We start from the raw sequence: 15,652 nt of genomic DNA, 5'->3' as shown, positions 1-15,652 counted from the left end.
GCAAATCCTTTCTTTAGAGGATAACTTATAGAATGCATCTACGATGTGAATACTATCTTTATATACATGTTAGTCTGTTTGTTTACTTGTTTCCCTCTGCTTTGAGTACTAAAAATCACATTAAAACACAGATAATTAGGATATGTAAAAAAAAGAAGGAAGGAAGAAGATGGTAAGCATTCACAAAATATATATTAATAATATTATTGATATTGATATACCTTTTTAACAATCCATTCTGCATCTTGTACTGCCTTTTTCATAATTTGCTGAATACGCTCCTCATCTGGTTCGATTAAATGCTGTTTAAAACTCTGCAAGCATTAGAGTACAAAACCAATTATTATTAAATAATTAAATTTACTTGAAAATCAAGTTAATCACATGTTCGTTGTGTGAATATTACATATTTTACCGCATAACCTAAACGCTTTATTGTTCATTATTTTTACTGAAAGTAGTGAATTTGATCTCCAAATGTATTTGTTAATATGAAAATTGTTATACAATTTACCTGCTTAACCGAATGTTTATAAAATCCTTGTGCTTCTTTTGGTAATGTTTCACATTCTCGCAGCAAAAATTTGTACAGCTGTTTGGGCGATTTTAAAGCTGCTTCTCGTAACTTTGTACTTGCCATTTTAGTGAAAAGTTGGAGAAAATATAAAGAAAAACAATAATTATTAAACGTTAAAAATATTATATTGTGTAATTTTATGTAAGAATGTTAAGAAATACGAAGTTGCACGATTGTTTACAATTCAGTTTCTTTCATCCTATTTTAATTCAAATTAATATGATGATAGGACAAGGAAAGAAACCCCTAGTATAGCGTAAAATCACTGGGCGGTCTTTAAATTTAATAAAAGTGGTAACATAAACAGAAGATTATAATTAGTACAATATAATTAGAAAACTCAAGCGACTTTGTATAATGTCATGTGTATTTTTAATATATAAATATATCAAAGAGTAAAAATATAGTTGTAAATTCTCTTATAAAGATATGTATATACATATGTACATAGGTAAAAGTACTTAAGTTTGAAGGCGCTGCGTAGCATCCTCTAGCAGTATCGTATGTAGATAATACACAAATAATTGTTAATAGCGAGATTAAAGCGTTATGATAAATTTACATCGATACAAGGTAGTAAAAATTTTATTAAAATGTTATCGAACAAACATAATTCGATTGAAAAGTAGTGGAAAGCATCCTACTGCTGGAATAATCGGTAATATTGCGTATACACTTTACTAATATCATATATTTGGATATACTGCTTTTCTTACTGTTAAGTTCTTATTTTATTCAGTAATCGGAGATGAAATTTTAAAAGCGCAAGTAAAAGATACTAATTGTTTTTATGCGTGTAAGCTGCTTTATAATCATGGAGTCAAGGTTCAGAAAGTAGGTATAACTTAATCCATGATGTCTACAGTTTATCTGTCAAGTATTGTTGTTTTCTATTAATACTATTTTTTATTTTAATTATCTATTCCTAGACTGCGGTCGTACGAGACAATCTTGAAGATATTTCCAAAGAGATAAAATACTTTTCTAAAATGTTCAACTATGTTTTTACATCCGGTGGTATAGGACCAACTCACGATGATATTACATATGAAGGTAAAATATAGTCTGAAAATTAATAAGAGTACATAAGTAAGTGTTCATTATAATGAAAATATATTTTACAGCTTTAGCATTGGCCTTTAACGATTCATTGCACTATCACCCAACGTTAGTGAAGATTATAAAAGATTGCTTCAGTTGTGGAACTTTCCCTTCACCGGCTTATAAAATGGCATATGTAAGTAATGATTCAAATGAATGGTGTAAATTAAATGATAATATGTTAATACTTGTTTGACGATCGATGTAAACTAGGTTCTTAATTTAAGATACCCACTAAATCTGTACTCAAATTTGGGATAAACCAAGTCACAGGTAAAATGCTGACCTATCCATGTATAACGGTGGAAAATGTTCACATCTTTCCTGGCTCACCCATGTTTTTTGAAATATCGTTTCAGGCATTTTGCAAGGTATAATATGCATAAATCGATTGAATAATTGTTCGAGAGTAGAAAAGATCTTGTTTTTGTAGGAATGTTTTGCTAGCTACAAAAGTTTTGCAGCAACTGAAGTTTACATAAATGCAAAAGAGGAATCATTTGCAGATGTTTTATATACAGTTGCACAAGAATGTCCAACTGTTACCTTCGGCTCGTATCCGGAATGGAATAGGTAATAAAATCAACTATAATACAAAAAAATGATAAAGAAGTTGGTAGATAATTGAAATCGCTTTGTAGGTATTATAAAGCGCGTGTAACCATAGAAAGTGAAAACGAAAAAGATACTGAAACAGCAAAAACAATGTTTTGTAATCGTATTCCGAGAAATGTGCTAGTACATTATGATCGTATGCCACATGTGGATTGTCTATCAAAGTATGAAGCATGGATTCAAAAGTCCCAACGTCGATCATTTTATGAGCATTCCTTTAAGAAATTCGTGTAATGCATCTACAACTGGAAAAAGTATCGATTATTTGTATCGATTATAAGGTGTCATCGAATTTTTCTTTGTTTTCTTTCTCTTTCTTTCCTTGTAGAAATTATTATAAGAAACCTGAAAATGTTTGGATATATTTGGATGGTAGCGAAGAGTCAGTCCTTATGATACATCTTGCCCGAATCGCTAGTGACAAACTGCAACATTGTTCAAACTTCAAACTGCGTGCAATTTGTTTTAAATCTGATATATTAAAGTCGGGAACTGACAAATTCTTCCATGAACTTAAGAACAGGTAGGTATGATATCGATACATGTGAAAACTGTTACAAACAAAAATTATATTGGATTGCATGTAGAATGTTACAATCAATTTTCTAAAATAGATTTAAACTAACATGAACATAACTAATTTGACTGATCTGATAGATATAATATCGAGCTATGTAAGTTAGAACATTTGGAAAGCGATGCCGCTGACACTATAAGCAATTTTGCTGTGTTAAAACCAGAATTACAAGTGTTATTGGTTGGAAAACGGTTGAATAACAATAAAAGAGTAATATACGATGATCTTGCACGATTAAACGACGACAATTCTAAGCCTGTGCAAGTACATTTTCCACTCATTGATTGGACAGATGACGATATTAAAGATTTCTTTAATTCACTCTGTTTACCATACTATACAACAGAAACGTATTAAAATCGATAAGTAAGTAAGTAAAAATGTGTCTTTCTATCCCTACTTCGTTTGCTGATTTACACTCCCTCTCTCTTTTTGTTTACCCTTTTGTTTTTGTTTTCGTTTCTTTCCGATTATGCTTGGTTAGATATTGCTATATATATTGTATATATTTATATAAGTTGTTTCCCGTATAAAGAAATACAACTTATTTTCATAGGTATGGGGCAGCAAAATAAGAGCAAGAATAAGCCAAAATACGTAATATGATGCTAATGGAAGTGTGACCGAGATAGCTGTATCTCGTATTAAATTTTATATTTATTGATTGACTCAATAGCAGATTATTGTATGATCAATGGTCTTCTTTCATACAACAAAGAAGTAAATAAAAACAAATTCACACCAAAGTTGTTTAGAAATCAGTTTATAATCGAAACATTATCAGAAATTATCGAAATTGCGTTTCTTCATATTTTAATCCCTGATTATCACGAGGATGGCGAGATATGTTACGAAGAAAATACATGGAAAGACATCTATGTTTATAGATTGCTTTTTAATGTATCTTTAAAGACGATGAGCAGGAGGAAAAGGATTAATTAAACGTTTAAGATTTTGATGGATACGATTAAAAAAGGTTCATTAAACCCTTAAATCGTATTGGTACGAATTCATGTCATTTATTTCAAACTCATAGTTGAGTCGCGACGTCTTCATTGTTTTGTTCCAAAGAAAAAGAAGCTTTGTTACTTGCTCGCATCCTCTTGAAATTTAATTTCGCATTGAAGTATTTCTAGCTTTTTTTCTTTTGAAAGCTTAAAACAAAAGTGAATGATAGAATGGTGAGAAGGTGGAGTAGATAAGAATGGTAAGAAAAGCGAATGAATGATGCTAGTCAGATAGTTTGTGTGTGTGTGTGTATGCGTATGTGATTATACAATTTACAAACCATATACAGTACGATATTCTTCGTTATACTAATTACTATGTACGAGTTGTTTTTTTTATATTTATTATTATTGTCAATAAAAAGAAAATAGATGTACTTGCATAAGTCGAATATTCCGTTATTCGCACTTTGTCTTTACGTATCATTCTTCCGCGATCGCTTACACATCGCTTAACGCTAGAAGCTCCGTACCACAGAACTGTGTCTCCCTTTTTTATTACTTTTTATCAAAAATTTAGTAGACGATCTCTGAAAATAATAAATCTGAAAAAATAACAAGCAGTAGTGGTTTCAATTGCGGTAAAAAAAGAAAAATTGAACGAGGTAATCCACGAGTGAAACGAAACAAAAAAAATTGAGTAAATGGAAAAAGTTGTGCGAGGAAAGAAGAGAAGGTGGGGAGACGGAAATGAGCCTCATATTTCACCAGAGTATTTCATTTAAGTTTGAAATTGATTACACGAGAGTAGAATAGAATAGAAAGAAGCCGATGATACAAGGTTGGTAGAAGACAGAATACAAGCTGTCTAACTGGATGACTAACTGGTTATTTAACTGATTGGTTCGCTGTATAGCTCATTCATCGATTGACTGACCGACAACTGAGCGATTGATTAATCGACGGATTGATTGTAAGTGGTTGCTCGACTGGTTAGTTGGTAGATAAAAATGAAACGCGAGAAAAGGACGAATATATATCGCAAAGAAAATATGATAAATGAAAATAAAACGCGCGATTTTTCTCGATTTCTCTGCGTCGGTCTTTTTACAATTAGCATATCGAAGTTATTACGATTATAACGGAGAGGAAATCAATTGAGTAAATATTGGCACGACGAATAGTCTATAAAACAATTGCGAACATTAAACGGCAAAATTCTCATTGCAAAATTATTTGATTTGATGTCACAATATGTGTGTTCGATAATTCATTATAGTGGTAATATAGACACAGGGCTATATAGATACGACGGTTGAGAAAGAATAAGAATAAGATAGCTATAAATAGCAAGAGGGTGGAAGAAAGTTGTAAAGAAAAAACGACGGGTCAAGTCTTCTGCGATAGAAATGATGAACATAAAAGAGATTTGTATCGTTTAAAGATTGGAAATGATACGAAAGAACAGAGGAAGAGTAGGAAAAATATAGGAGTGTGAGATATCGAGTAGAGACTGATGCGAATGGTGGTTTGATCCTTGCGTAATCGTAGATGAAGCTAGTGGAGATGAGAAGGACGCGGTGGTAATGGTAACGGTAAAGTAGTGGCGGCTGTGGCGGTGGCGGTGGCGGTGGCGGTGGCGGTGGCGGCGGTGGTGACGGTGGCGGTGGCGGTGGCGGCGGCGGCGGCGGCTTAGACCGACGGCGTGGTCGATGGCGATGGTCGCGTGCTGGTCGCGTGCCGGAGGCGGAGCCAAGCTTCGACTCTCTCGCGTGCCACCTCCACCCTAAAGTTCGCGGTCCCTGTTGCACCCTCCGACACCCTCCTGGAACAGCGGGGAGCTCTTCTACTCGACGCGACGCCCCTCGGTACTCTTTGGTTCCTCGCGTCTCCCCTTCTCTCCACCAGTTCCCGAATCTACAGTCGCTTCCTCGTCGGTTATTGATTCCCTCGGGTAGCTAGTCCCGAAAAGGGTGCTAAAATAGGATGAGGACGATTGAAAGAACGAAAGCGAGAAGATATAGAGAAATGAAATTCGATGATAAATACAATATACCAAAGTTGGCGCGTTTTAAAAGGAAAACGAATGATCGCTCTTTTGGTCCTTTTCCTTTTTTCTACTACATTTTCTTCTCATCCTTCTTCATCGTTTTATTTCTTTTATCCTTATCTTGTTTCATTGTTTTTTGGTTCTTCATCTTCTTTTTACACACCTTCTCCTTATTATTATTATTATCATTATTATTATTACTATTACGATACCGAAATCGCAATTTCTCCAAATTTTCCAGTCAATATGTAGCTTATGTAATAGTTGTGAATACATGTTTGCTATGAAGCAAATATTGAAGCAACGAGTGATCGACGGTTTTCCAAAGTTAATGACCGTGGAGACTCGTTCAATGATAATGCACAGGAGATTAATTTATTGTTAAAATACAATATCGAGTGATCGCAGTGACGAAAGATTCTGTCAAGTATTCGCATCGATGGTCGTGCGATGAATCTACTATCGTTGTTGATTAAGATTTGTAGAAAGAGAAAAGGAAAGAGCTATTATGTAAGTGACCCGTAGCGATCACAATGCCGGAAGCATACACGATTTTGTCTCGTTGTGTGATCGGTGTAAAAACAATGTGCAGCGACTAGGAAGATGAAGGACAGTTGGTAAAATTATCGAGAGAGCGCAGGAAGACACAATTAAACGAAACTCTTAGAGACGTCGATTTATTAAATTTCGTTGATTTATCTGCGACATTATCCATCCTTCGAAGTAAGTTCTTGTTTGCACAAACTTGTCGTATTGAGAGCAGCGCTCTTGAATCTCGAAACTTTGCAAACTCCCCGTCTCTTCCTTTGGCTTCGCCAGTTGGTCCCCACCCGTTCTCCTCGGCCCCCTTAGTGTAACCACGGTTTCTTCTTCGTGTAAACTTGCACATTGGTATAGGCGGTATCCACACCTAGATAGATAGATAGATAGATAGATAGATAGATAGATAGATAGATAGATAGATATGATAAATAGTAGATAAGTAGTAAGTAGATAGATAGGTAGGTAAGTAGGTAGTTACAGTTTAAGCGACGTATTTGTATTCATCCGTGGATCCAGCTCGTTCGTCGCTCTTTTCGTTTCGTTTCTCATCGTTTCTGTTCTCATCGTTTCCGTTCCATACCACCGCTTCGTCTCGTTCGTTGCTGTCCGGAGTTGTAGTTCCGTGCGATTCACGGCATAACCTATTTTACTTTCGAAAACTCAACGGATCAATACCAACGGGAATGCGACGAAGACGAGCGAGCGGACGAAGAGAATTGCGCAAGAGGAGGAACAACGAATGCGAACGACATCGTTCTCGTCCGCGGCAATTTCTTCTATGATACGAACAATACTATTGTCTTTGTGGCTTTTAGGTACGGTCAAAGATCGATCGACTGATTATTTCGCGTGGAAGCGTGTACGGTCGAAAGGTTGCGTAGCGAAATCGATCGAGTGGAATCGATAAAGATCGAGTAGCCAGAGTCGCGAGGGTCAGCAACGTCAGGTAGCGCAAAAGCAGCCAAGTTGCGCGGGTACCATACGTGATATACAAATACCGGCAACCGAATCTTCGAAAAGAGTTTTGGGTTGCGGCACGAGACCGTCAGCTGGCGAGCAGAGCCGGTTCGTCCTTTTCTTTTTTTTTCTTTTCTCGTTCACGCGGCACCTCTCTTCTCCTCCTTTCAACATCCTTTTTTACGTGCCCTCTCCTCTCCTCTCCTCCTCGCCCCTTTATTCGTTCGTTCGTTTTTCAACCGGTCCTCGATCCTGCGTATAAACATTTTTCGATTTTCTTTCATTTCCTTCCTCCTTTGATTCCCCGTCCGCTACTTTCCTTTCGGACAAACGTTTGAAAATCTTGTTCCTTCATCTTTACGATTAGAAGTAAACGTTCTTTGGAAAGCAATCGCGATCCAGCCATGGAAACTTCGATAACAAGTTACCAAGACGATTTCGCGAATGATCGTTTTCCACGGCGTACGAAAGACAGGTTACAACTGAATCGTATTTTAAAAGGGGTCATGGGAATTTCAAAAACTGTAAAACAAAAAGTGGCTACGTATATACGCGGCTTCTTAATTGGCAGCTCTTTTTCTGTTTTTTAATACGACCAGTCCAACGACAGATTTTTAAATGCTCGTGGCGTGGGTGAAATAGGGGGAGGGGACAGCAACTGGATCGCGATGTCGCTGCGTTAACCGCGCTAATGTTTTTGCGGCAGATCACTCGACCGAAAAAAAGCTTTGTAGAGCGTCGATGCTGCACGGTAACGATGCAAAATTTCTTTTACGAGATTAGACGACGCTCGATTTAACCGTACAGTTCGTTTCAGCGAACGCTTCGATGAAGCGCGTCAGCGTGTTGCGTCGCGACGAGCGTATAGTACGTACCAGTTTGCTCGATCGCGCAATCAAAACGAGAACGCGTCTGGGCTCTTGTTCGCGTGTTACTTTCCGAAAAATTCCTTGTTCCGATAAGGCCGGAATTTCGATTGCCGCGCCTCGAATCGCATGTATTATTCTTCTCTATTATCCTATTAAATATCTCAGTTGCCAATGCAATTTCGATCGGAATTAATTTGCTGGTCGATAGATCGGTTAATCTCTAGGAATTTTTGGAAATATTTTACTTTCTCGAAAAGCCATTACTTTTTCCCAGCTTAATCATCTTATTAGATGCGCGTGCGTTTGACGTTAAAGGTACATACGTTTAAATAGGAAAGAGTAAAAAGAAGACGATGTATGGCATAGAAACTTGATATATCGATCGAGTTTTGAAAAACGGAAAGTTATCGCATAAAAGCTAAGGATCCTCTGCAAGCTTTTTCGCCTTCGAGATTTCATCGACAACGTTACTTTCTCGTATTTGTTATCTATCGAGAGGTTTGATTTTCTTTCGTAGCCTCTTAATGTCATGTTACCTTGATCGTTATCCTGGCTATTAGATAGACAGATCGTGCACACAGTCAACAAGCTTTGTCGTCTGCACGCTGTTTGACGTTAACGGAATTTGTCCATCATTCTCATCGTGACTTTTACCTATACATAGGTAAAAATATCGAATACCTCGTCACGAATACCTCGCTTTTCCTTTTCCTCGTTATCGTATAGTCTTAATCGTTGCATCGAAAATTCTTTTGGGCATCCGCGAAAGAACGCGTTCTTGCGTACGCGTTCGCATATCATGTTTATATTATCGTTTTCTAATTTCGTTGTTCGAACAGAGCGCGAGATCAAGCCAACGAGTATCATAGTCTGCATCGATGAACGTATTACGTTTACGATTAAACGCAATACACATGGAACGTGCATTGCGTTACACCTTTGCATCAAAATCGACTGTTTCGCAGATGCGTGTCGACTTAAGTGAGAAAAATAGCTGTCAGAAATGACGCTGGAGTGGAATGGAGGGAAAGGTGAGACGGGGGCGGCAGTCGGTCAGAGTGACGAAAACCGAGGGCTATGGACCCGAGTATTGCGAGTAGACGGAGAATATACGTTAGGAACAAGGAAGGGATGCAAGCGACTGAAAGAGGAAAGACACGGAAGGTGGACACGATAGAAGGTAGGTCTGGGTTCGAGGGACAGAGGTACGCAGCGTGGAATACCAAGTACGACAAACGAAGACTGATCTACAGGAGGAGGGAGTTGGATGGTCGTATACTCGCCACTCTTTTCTTTAAATCACGTTTATCAGAGACGGATGGCGAACAGCAGCGCGATGCAGTATCGAAGGAGGTGCGGCCGAAGGAGAAGAAAAAGGAACCAGCCGGTAAAGCATGGGCGGGTCGGCGGGGCGGGGGGAGGGGGAGGGTGGAGGAAAGAGAGAAAGAGACTGAAAGAGAGAGAAAGAGAGAGAGAGAGAGAGAGAGAGACAGGGATGAAAGGATGGGTGAGAAGCGTGGAGAAGGGAGTAAGTTGGAGGGAAAGAGGGTAGCGAGCGAGCGAGTTGATAAGTTGTCGAGTAGCGGAGCGCGGAGGCGCGAGTCGCGAGGTGCGATGCGCGAGGCAAGAGGCAAGAGGCACGAGGAGGACGAGTATGAGAACGTAGAAGAAGGGAAAGAAGGGAGAGGAAGCGGAGAAACACGCGGATATTGATTCCCGTGGGATATGCGCGCGCTCGACGAGACTCGGAAATCTAAACGTATGTACGATGCTTCGGCGGACATACAGAAAAGTATACGCGTCGCGCGGCATGCGCATCTATATCTGGACTCATCCGGAGGAAAGGAAAATAGAGGAGCGGCAGGGGTGTAGACAGGGGGGATTCGGGAGGGACGCGGTGCGGTAGGCACTGGAGTAGGGAATCTAAAACAAATCGCTTTTGAAGAAAATGAGAGGAGCAAGTATGTATGTAGCAACGAACGAATGGGTGGTAGGCCGAAGCGAAACGGCCTAGGATGAGAGTTGCATCTTAGCGAGGAAAGATGTAGCCCGTACCCCGTTCCGTGTAAATTGACCTCGCGAATCGAACGTTCTTGCGTCTCCTCTACCTTATCTCTAACAATCCAGATATATTTCGGCTTTCATTGTGCGATCCTTTTTGTACCAGCAAATTGCTTAGAAACGAATACACGTTGCGAATAGAATAAAAGGGAAATTGCCCGAGGGTCGATAGAAAAGGTTGGATGAAACGAAGGAAACGAGAGGATATGAATGGAGCGCAACCCTGAGAGTCGTTTCGATTATAGAGTATTCGTGGCACGATGTCAAGCTCGTTGCTTGAATAACATCACAGCTCGAGAACTATAGATAAGGATGGTAATCGGAGCGTGATAGCCGACACGCGAACGTATACGACGCTACGTATGTAAGTATTACTCGGGGAAAGGAGAAGTTGAGCGCGTTTTAAGACTCAAAGACTTGAGAAAGATGCAAAGGAAAAATGAATAAAAAGACCGACGAAAGAAAAGACGAAAACCGGATTTCAACGATCGATCGTTTTGTCGTTGTAAGTAGGAAGTTTAACGATAATAAAGCAAATCGACCGATTTGTAGATCAACGTCCCTAACGTTGAACGAAAAATTTCGAGAGATTTGCCAGGTTTCCTCCCTGTTGAAACAGCCCTTTTTTACGGACGCGTAACAACATCCATTTGATCCAGGCTACGGTGGGAGAATCATGGAGATGGTTAGATTCGCACCGATACCGGTGTTACTACTACAAACTATATAGCATGTACCAACTCGGTCATCACCATTCCGAAATCACTACCACTATCTGCCACTGCTTACCATTACCTACCACTACCTTCCTCCACTACCTACCACCACCGACCGCTACTTACCACTACCGTTACCACAGCTGACGCCACCTCCGAGACCTACGGGCGACTTTCATGAATGAAACCCACGTGCGATCCACGTGACCGTTCGTGTCGAACCCGTAATTTCTAGTTCTCGACCCTGACCGATTTTTCCGCAAAATTTACGATGATGTTAATCATCGCGTATCGATAATCGAGCACCATGTTTTCCGTCGTCGTAATTGCCTCTTTGTTTGCCACCGATTCCCTTCGGTCGTTACTAATCAAGTTCGTAAAACTTCCGATAATAGGATGCTGGATTCAGAGGGGAAAAAAAGCTGAGTTTGAAATTTTAATCTACGTTTATCTGGTAATCGAACGACCTACGTGAGATAACATCCACCAGAGAACCATTTTTAAGACGTGCAGCAATCGCATACAGAATCTACGTTCTGCGAAAAATGTTAGCTGAAAGGCAATACGCTTTCTTCTTTTTTTTTTTAATAATTCGTATTATTATCCGCGCAGTACCTATGAAACGTTTTGGCAAATAAGTAAATAGGTATATAGTCAAACAAGAGAATGAGAAAAGGTTAATAAAGAGAGAGAGAGAGAGAGAGAGAGAGAGAGAGAGAGAGAGAGAGAGAATTCAACTATTACCACTACCAATGTCATCGTTACCTCCACTACTGTTATATCTCCACCCCCTACCTCGATGGTATTACATCCACCACCACTGACAGTATTTTGAACATTGGCGGCGGCGACGGTGGTGGTGGTGGTTGCAGCGGGTACGACGGCGGCGGCGATAGCGGCGGTGGCGGCGGCAGTGGCACCACCATCACCACCACCACCACCGCCAACATCACGGCCGTTCTCGTTGCTTTCGCTCTCAGCGTCGACGTTGCTGTTGCCGTTGTCAGTACCGGTGCGCAGTCGGTGGTCGCGGTTGGTGTTAGATGGTTAAAAGGAAATAGATTCGAAAACGGAGCAACGTAAACGGTAAACGCGGTTCATCCACGTGCTCCGGCTTTACAGCCGGCAGTGGCGAGCCGGTATTCCGGCGCTTACGATCTCGATTTTCGTGAGATATCTCGTTAATCGGTAGACTAACCGAAGGAACAGGCGACGTAAATGGTGACGTAAACGCGAAAGTAAGAAAGTATCGCAAAGTACGTAGGATTCGAAGTTGATCGATTTCGCAAGTTGAACGTCGAGACGTTAAACATATTTGTTGCGTGTGTCGCATGGTCGACGTATCGAATGCTACGTACGGAAGGTTCGTGGAAAACAGACGCTAGACTCGAGAACCTAGAACGGGACTAAAGACAATACGAGAAGGAAGAGGGAAGAAAAGTACGAGATAAACGAGAGGAGAGGAAGAGAACGATACAGTGGCGAGGTCGATCATCGAGAAACTGAAAAGAAATCGATTTTTCGAAGCATCTTCGAATAATCGTTGCACGGTCATGCCAACGATAAAGCGTATTCGATTCAAGTTAGAACAGCGAAGAGAGAGGGTTTAGTTGGACACGATCGCGTTATGCTCTTTCGCGATTTAATCGACCCAGTCAAAGAATCGAGCGACCGATCTCGAACGAATGTTTCCCAAATGGAAAATCGCGGTGTCTGAAAAGGTGCAGTTCCGTTTTCTCGTCGGGATATTCGTGGAAGATGTGTACACGCAAGAAATATCGTTGAACGCCGATCCTTCGTTTTTCGACTAACTTACGATCGAAGTGGCATCACGCGCACACGCGTACACGCAGCCACGCACGACCGCGTGATTAATCGATCGATCGAATCGATTCGGCTCGCGATCAGTGATCCCGTAAGAGATACGATTCGCGCCTCGCTCCTTCGTTCGAACGATATTAAGAAACACGAAGATTCGTATGTCGTCGGTTAACGCAGGTTGCGGCAGTTACGCGAACGAAAAACAAGAAACGAAAATAACGAAAGAGCGACGGAGAAGCGGGTGAAAAGGGTGGCGAACAGGAAGGTGACGACCACGGCAAAAGCCGCGGGACGATGAGCGACGGCATAGTCGGTGCAATCGCGATCAGTCTGTTTGGTACTGGCTCACCGCGAAATTTCTTTCCGTATTGTTCGACGAACGATTTTCACTTACAGAAGCCTCGTTCCAGGCAGCGAGAAGAAACGTCGGGACAGCATGGATGCCGGTTACACGATACTTGGCAACGATGTCGATGTCTGCAGAATGTTCGACCAGTTCTCTTACAAGGTTAGTATTCTTTTTCTCATCGAGATATTTCTACCATGTTTTATATCTTATATCATAGAATGAAAATGTATATGTTGCAAATCATACGTACTTTCTCGTATATCGTACGATGTACGTATGTAGATACTTATATGACATTTAGCGTATCGTGTATTTTGTTTTATCTCGTCTCGTCTCGTCTCGTCTCGTTCCGTTCCGTTCCGTTTCGTCCCGTCTCGTTTCGTCTCGTCCCGTTTCGTCTCGTCCCGTTTCGTCTCGTCCCGTTTCGTCTCGTCCCGTTTCGTCTCGTCCCGTTTCGTCTCGTCTCGTCTCGTCGCGTCTCGTCCAGTCCCGTCCCGTCCCGTCCCGTCCCGTCCCGTCTCATCTCGTCTCGTCTCGTCTCATTTCGTCTCATTTCGTCTCATCTCGTCTCGTCTCGTCTCGTCTCATTTCGTCTCATCTCGTCTCGTCTCGTCTCGTCCCGTCCTGTCCTATCCTGTCCTGTCCCGTCCCGTCCTGTCCTGTCCCGTCCCGTCCCGTTTCTTCTCTCCTGTCATTCTCACAGAACATCATGCTATTTTGTCTGCACAAAAGAGTTCATAACCGTTTGATATTCTTTCGTTCCCTTCATTTTTCGTTTTTCGTTGCTCACTCGTTTCTTTGTTCATTTAACTTTCGCGTTCGCAAATATTTATCGCGATTTGTTAGCGTTTGAAACTATAACAATGAAACGAGCGAAAGAAGAGGTTGAGGTCGACGAAACGATGTCTTCTTAATACGACGAAACAATACCTCCTCGAGCTGAACGTCTTATACGCGAAGAGTTGACGCGGTCGAAGGCTCAAGCATCCCTTTCTTTCCCGTCACCATGGCCAATTTACACGTTTATCTCCAATTGCTTTCTCAACTCCATTTTTCGGTTGTAGTAGTTTACCGTCTTTTTTCGACATCTTCTTCCGATTTCTGGATCGTGTTTTCTTTCCGTTTTCCTCGTTTCCAGGGTAAAGAGTGAAAAATGCCTCGACACCGGATCGTATAACGGCATAGATCTTGCTACATCGCGTTGCCGCTACCTTTATTTCTGCATCGGATGGTATACCTTCTTTGACCGTTTCAGCTTTTCATTTGGTCCTGTTCGTGGTTGAAACAAAATGAAAGGCGAACCTACACTACGAGGGAGCTGGTATCCATAAAAGAATGAATAAACGTAGATTGGAACAGCATAAAAAAAGGGTGTAGGTCTGTGTACTCTCGAAGCAAACGTACAGGCTAGGTGCTGCATTTCTACCACATTTACATATACCTATCGCGTTGAAGCAAAAATTGAAATCCTGCTGATCGCGAGCGCGCAAAGTAAATTCGTTCTAACGAACGTCGGTAATCGAATTTACTTATCGCGACTCGTTTGATTAAGAGTTTGCTGCTGTTACTGCCGCTCGATGAAAATAAAATACATTTGCCTCGTCTTCTATCCTTCGATTTCTTCGCGATCTCTATCCTTTGTCTCTTCCGTCAGGCTTCTTTCTTGCTCGTTCCCAACGCGCGCATGCATGCGTGTACGCACAGACACACACACACATACGCGCGCGCGCGCGCGTTCGTCCTTTGCCCGTATACTTGTCTCTCGCTTATTTCCAACCATTCGTACGAAATGTTCAAAACGATTTGAGTACGGTTGCAACGATCGTACAAGCTAATTTCGTAGACGAACCGAGGAATTAAGCGTGGTAGAAAAGTGACCGCTACTGGTAAACTTGCTTTCTCTTTCGCTCGTAGACAAGTTGTTTCATAGAGAAAGTGTGTCGCACACGATGCTTTGCAAAACAGACGCGACCGATAAGCATCGATACCTCGATATTCGCAACGGTAACGACGACGGCAACAACATCACAAACGATTATGGAAACCGAGAAATTGTACGAAACGCTTCGTATACTTGTTAGGAAGTTCCGTTGTTTTCCGTTGTTGATCGCCCGTTGTCTAGAGGCAAACTGATCGCGGATGAGCGTAAGCTTCCGATCGGAAGCCATACATACTCGTCGAACATACGACGAAAGGAGGAATATTTGATTGGATTGGATTGGGCAGATATTTTGGTATTACATCGACCGATCAAGGTTTCCCGAAACAGGATGGGTTGGAAGGAGTATAATGGATGACGAGTTAGATGGGTCGGAGAATGCCACGAGTGTTTTAGCGGTAGACCGCATCGGGTAACCGGACGCAGACAGTCGGCCAGCCGGACGGTCGGACAACAGGCCGGCCAGCGGGGTTAGTCGCTTGCAGAGCCACTGACAAAATCATGAGCCACTTGTTGATCGGCCAATGACC

The 15,652-nt window shown here is 41.3% G+C and overlaps 3 protein-coding genes and 1 long non-coding RNA gene across 5 annotated transcripts in view; 2 read left to right on the top strand and 2 right to left on the bottom strand.

The window, feature by feature from the left end:
- Positions 1-27: 27 nt before the first annotated feature.
- Positions 28-793, bottom strand: LOC138178091 (LYR motif-containing protein 9-like). The gene is made up of 3 exons (XM_069109566.1): positions 515-793; positions 222-314; positions 28-108 (listed from the first exon to the last, which is right to left on the bottom strand). The coding sequence occupies exons 1-3, from the start codon at positions 638-640 to the stop codon at positions 70-72; spliced, it is 258 nt and encodes an 85-aa protein (XP_068965667.1). The 5' UTR covers positions 641-793; the 3' UTR covers positions 28-69.
- Positions 794-901: 108 nt separating this feature from the next.
- Positions 902-3,809, top strand: LOC138178086 (FAD synthase). 2 transcript variants are annotated; one of them, XM_069109559.1, is made up of 10 exons: positions 902-1,235; positions 1,317-1,411; positions 1,507-1,630; positions 1,702-1,814; positions 1,906-2,049; positions 2,112-2,251; positions 2,320-2,523; positions 2,622-2,816; positions 2,951-3,236; positions 3,427-3,809. In XM_069109559.1, exons 1-9 carry the CDS (start codon positions 1,127-1,129, stop codon positions 3,225-3,227), a joined length of 1,401 nt encoding a protein of 466 aa, XP_068965660.1. In that variant the 5' UTR covers positions 902-1,126; the 3' UTR covers positions 3,228-3,236; positions 3,427-3,809. The 2 variants fall into 2 exon arrangements, with proteins under 2 accessions (XP_068965660.1, XP_068965661.1); XM_069109560.1 differs by having other exon boundaries at positions 2,951-3,240.
- Positions 3,810-4,269: 460 nt separating this feature from the next.
- The window catches only part of LOC138178094 (uncharacterized), a 16,210-nt gene continuing 4,827 nt past the window's right edge, over positions 4,270-15,652 (bottom strand). Inside the window, exons 3-4 of the long non-coding RNA XR_011172597.1 lie at positions 5,874-6,777; positions 4,270-5,793 (exon numbers count right to left, since the gene is read on the bottom strand). This is a non-coding gene — a long non-coding RNA (uncharacterized LOC138178094). The remainder of the gene's footprint in view (positions 5,794-5,873; positions 6,778-15,652) is intronic.
- LOC138178080 (TOX high mobility group box family member 3) overlaps positions 11,911-15,652 on the top strand; it is a 21,114-nt gene continuing 17,372 nt past the window's right edge. Inside the window, exons 1-2 of the mRNA XM_069109548.1 lie at positions 11,911-13,171; positions 13,245-13,342. Of these exons, the coding sequence (XP_068965649.1) occupies positions 13,129-13,171; positions 13,245-13,342 (141 nt within the window). The 5' untranslated portion in view covers positions 11,911-13,128. The remainder of the gene's footprint in view (positions 13,172-13,244; positions 13,343-15,652) is intronic.

Source organism: Bombus flavifrons, chromosome 3, assembly GCF_040668555.2.
Source record: "Bombus flavifrons isolate JBK064 chromosome 3, iyBomFlav1_principal, whole genome shotgun sequence".
Classification (NCBI taxonomy): domain Eukaryota; kingdom Metazoa; phylum Arthropoda; class Insecta; order Hymenoptera; family Apidae; genus Bombus; species Bombus flavifrons.
This window is presented reverse-complemented; position numbering and strand designations above follow the sequence as displayed.

Excerpts from the sequence above, each read along its gene's own strand:
- LOC138178091 (XM_069109566.1), bottom strand. The coding sequence starts at position 640 with ATGGCAAGTACAAAGTTACGAGAAGCAGCTTTAAAATCGCCCAAACAG. Across the intron at positions 315-514 it reads ATAAACATTCGGTTAAGCAG|AGTTTTAAACAGCATTTAAT; the intron begins GTAAATTGTATA and ends TAATGCTTGCAG. Across the intron at positions 109-221 it reads CAGAATGGATTGTTAAAAAG|TACTCAAAGCAGAGGGAAAC; the intron begins GTATATCAATAT and ends TGTGATTTTTAG.
- LOC138178086 (XM_069109559.1), top strand. The coding sequence starts at position 1,127 with ATGATAAATTTACATCGATACAAGGTAGTAAAAATTTTATTAAAATGT. Across the intron at positions 1,236-1,316 it reads TCCTACTGCTGGAATAATCG|TAATCGGAGATGAAATTTTA; the intron begins GTAATATTGCGT and ends TATTTTATTCAG. Across the intron at positions 2,252-2,319 it reads TCGTATCCGGAATGGAATAG|GTATTATAAAGCGCGTGTAA; the intron begins GTAATAAAATCA and ends ATCGCTTTGTAG.